Source organism: Pteropus alecto, unplaced genomic scaffold (genome assembly GCF_000325575.1).
Source record: "Pteropus alecto unplaced genomic scaffold, ASM32557v1 scaffold42, whole genome shotgun sequence".
Taxonomy (NCBI): Eukaryota; Metazoa; Chordata; class Mammalia; order Chiroptera; family Pteropodidae; genus Pteropus; species Pteropus alecto.
The window spans coordinates 3,654,379-3,657,128 of record NW_006434825.1 but is presented as its reverse complement, the minus strand read 5'-3'; the positions used below and the strand labels follow the sequence as shown (position 1 = coordinate 3,657,128).

Genomic DNA, 2,750 nt, shown 5'->3' with positions numbered 1-2,750 from the left:
AGGCTCCTGTTCTTGACTCACGTGTGCAGAGGTGTTGACACAAGCCAGTGCTAATGGCTCCAGTGACCACATTCTATGTGTAAGCTCTTGTGTAAGTAAATGTGTGGCGTGCTGATTAAGAGCAGACTCTAGAATTCGGTTCTGGTGTATATTCCAGCTCCACCACTCGGCCCTTATGTGAACTTGGTCAGGTTGTTTAGCCTCTTTGAGCCTTAGTTCCCTTGTCTAAAAGTGGAAATAATAATATAGTAGCTTATATGTCCATTAGTGGAAAGATAAACAAATTGTGATATATACATTCAGTAGAATACTATCCAGCCATAAAAAGGAATGAAATACTGATACATGATACAATGTGGAAGAATCTCAAAAACGTCATGCTAAGTGAAAGAAGCCACACAAAAGGTCACAGATCATATGATTCCATTTATAGGAAGTATCCAGGATATATAAATCCACAGAGACAGAATGTAAAGGCAGGGAGGAGAGGGGCATGAGGGTCAAGTAGCAGGTAGAGTCTCCTTTAGGGATGATGAAAATGTTCTAGAACTAGATAGTAGTAGTTGTTGTATAACATTGTGACTGTATTAAACGTCACTGACTTGGTCACATCAAAATAGTTAATTGTATGTTATGTAAATTTCACCTCAATTTAAAAAAAAAGAAAAAAAAACCTTAAAAAAAAAAACAGCTTATAAAACTGTCCTGAGAACGCAGTGAAGAAAAAAAAAAATCCTTGTGAAGTGGCATGGCCAGAACAGGATAAGCACTCAGTAAAAGTTATCTATTGATAACATTGCTCTTTTCATTCTTCTTTCTTTCAGCTTTTTTCTCCCATCATTGTAAATCTGTTTGTGTCTATGTGGTATCTTTGGGGACAAGTAGAGAAAAATTAGAAGTAAGAGAAGTTCTCAAAGTTCATTTTTTTTTAATTATTCAAGTATAACTTTTTTTTTGATCTTGTTCTCCATTTATTACCAATAGTGTAAGAAGCGTCTCTGGTACAAAAATACAATGTTTGAATGAGTGAATGTTTCCAAAATTGGAATCACACATCCCAGCTCTGTTCTTTGAATATCCAGCTAAGAAGGTCACCTGGAGAAGTATGCTTCCCTGGTGGGAAGCGCGAACCTACAGATGTGGATGATGTGGCCACAGCTCTCCGGGAATCCCAGGAGGAAGTGGGGCTGTGTCCTCATCAGGTGGAGGTTGTCTGCTGCCTGGTGCCATGTCTGCTGGTAAGGGTTGGAACGGAACTGGGTTTTCAGCTATCGAAAATACTGCTTCAGTCTTATGCAGTAAGTCCTCACTTAGGTTCTGCAACTTTGAGCGAAATGATGTATAATAAAACGAGTTTTACCATAGGCTAATTGATATAAACAAAAGTTAAGTTCCCACAGCTTCTCATCAGTGTTATAACGAAAAATGTTTTTCAGGATCTGCTATACTTGTATCTTTTCTTACTCGTAGGACTTTATCATACAGATATACTCACACAAATGCAATTGCTAAGTCAAAGAGACACTTTTATAATGCCAAATTACCATCCCAAAAGATTGTACCAACTTATGTTCGCAAAATATCATTTTAAGAGTCATCTCACAGATGCTGCCTCAGGTAGGGCAGAGACGACTCCCATTTCATGGGGGACATAAAGTTTACATCTGAAGCAACTTCTTCCTCCTCTCAGCTCACCTTATATATAAATAGACTGCTTTGGCCTGTTTTCTTTAGCTTACACAGAGTGTCATGACTTTAGCATTTGGAACAATATCTCTTCATTTCTTAATTCATGTATTTTGTTTTCTGCTTTTAGGAAGATGCGTTGCTAACACCAGTTGTAGGATTTATAGACCAAAACTTCCAGGCCCTGCCTAATCCTGATGAAGTGAAGAGTGTGTTCCTGGTGCCTCTGGAATACTTCCTGCATCCACGTGTCTACCGCCAGCAGCCAACACAGTCTGGTCATCTTAATATTCATTGCTTTGACTACACAAACCCTGAAGATGGTGTGACTTACTCTATCACTGGAATAACTGCAAAATTTGCACTGTTTGTTGCCTTAATTATTTTGGAAAAAAAACCCACCTTTGAGGTTGAATTTAATCTCAATGATCTAATACCATCCTCTGAAGAGTCTTTCCTAAGGCTTCATAAACATGCAAAAGGCAAGTTATGATTTATGAGACCAACACCCAAATAAATATCTAAGCGGCTTTCATGTGTGCTCATCCACAGACCAATAATGCCAGCTGGTAGATTTTGACAGGTGCGAATATCGTTCCTGCAATGTGAAGGTAAAAACCTTGCCTTATTTTCAATTGCCTTCTGTTATCTGAAAGAACAAAAGTCTTTCCAAAGTGAAAAATGTGTTTATAATATTGCATAATTTCAGCCACAATATATTAACACTATTTTTCTTACACATGTAAGAAAAAGTATCTGGTACATAGTAGGCACTTAATAAATATCTGTTGAATATATGTGGCTTTTATTTGTGAGAGGTAATATCTCTTTCTGACTGTTGCATGTGACAGAAACTCCTGGCCAGCCATCAGAGTCCCTTTCTTCCATGGCAGTAGAAGAAGCTGAGTCCAAACTTCCCAGGTGGAAACAGCATTACCCAGGACCCCTTGCAGTTAAATTATTAAATGTGGCTGTGGAACTTCATTTAGGCCAGTGGGATATAAGTGAAGTTGACCTTGCAGGTCATCTCCAATTTAAGAGATAAGCTGGCTTCCCTAGACTCT

At 38.4% G+C, this 2,750-nt stretch overlaps 1 protein-coding gene across 2 annotated transcripts in view; it reads left to right on the top strand.

The window, feature by feature from the left end:
- Positions 1 to 2,483, top strand: part of NUDT7 (nudix hydrolase 7) — a 7,910-nt gene extending 5,427 nt beyond the window's left edge. Inside the window, exons 3-4 of one of the 2 annotated variants that reach the window (XM_006909711.3) lie at positions 1,083 to 1,238; positions 1,817 to 2,483. In XM_006909711.3, the coding sequence (XP_006909773.1) occupies positions 1,083 to 1,238; positions 1,817 to 2,179 (519 nt within the window). In that variant the 3' untranslated portion in view covers positions 2,180 to 2,483. Of the gene's footprint in view, positions 1 to 984; positions 1,239 to 1,816 lie in introns of both variants that reach the window. The other variant, XM_025045380.1, reaches the window with a different exon arrangement.
- The last annotated feature ends 267 nt before the right edge of the window (positions 2,484 to 2,750 follow it).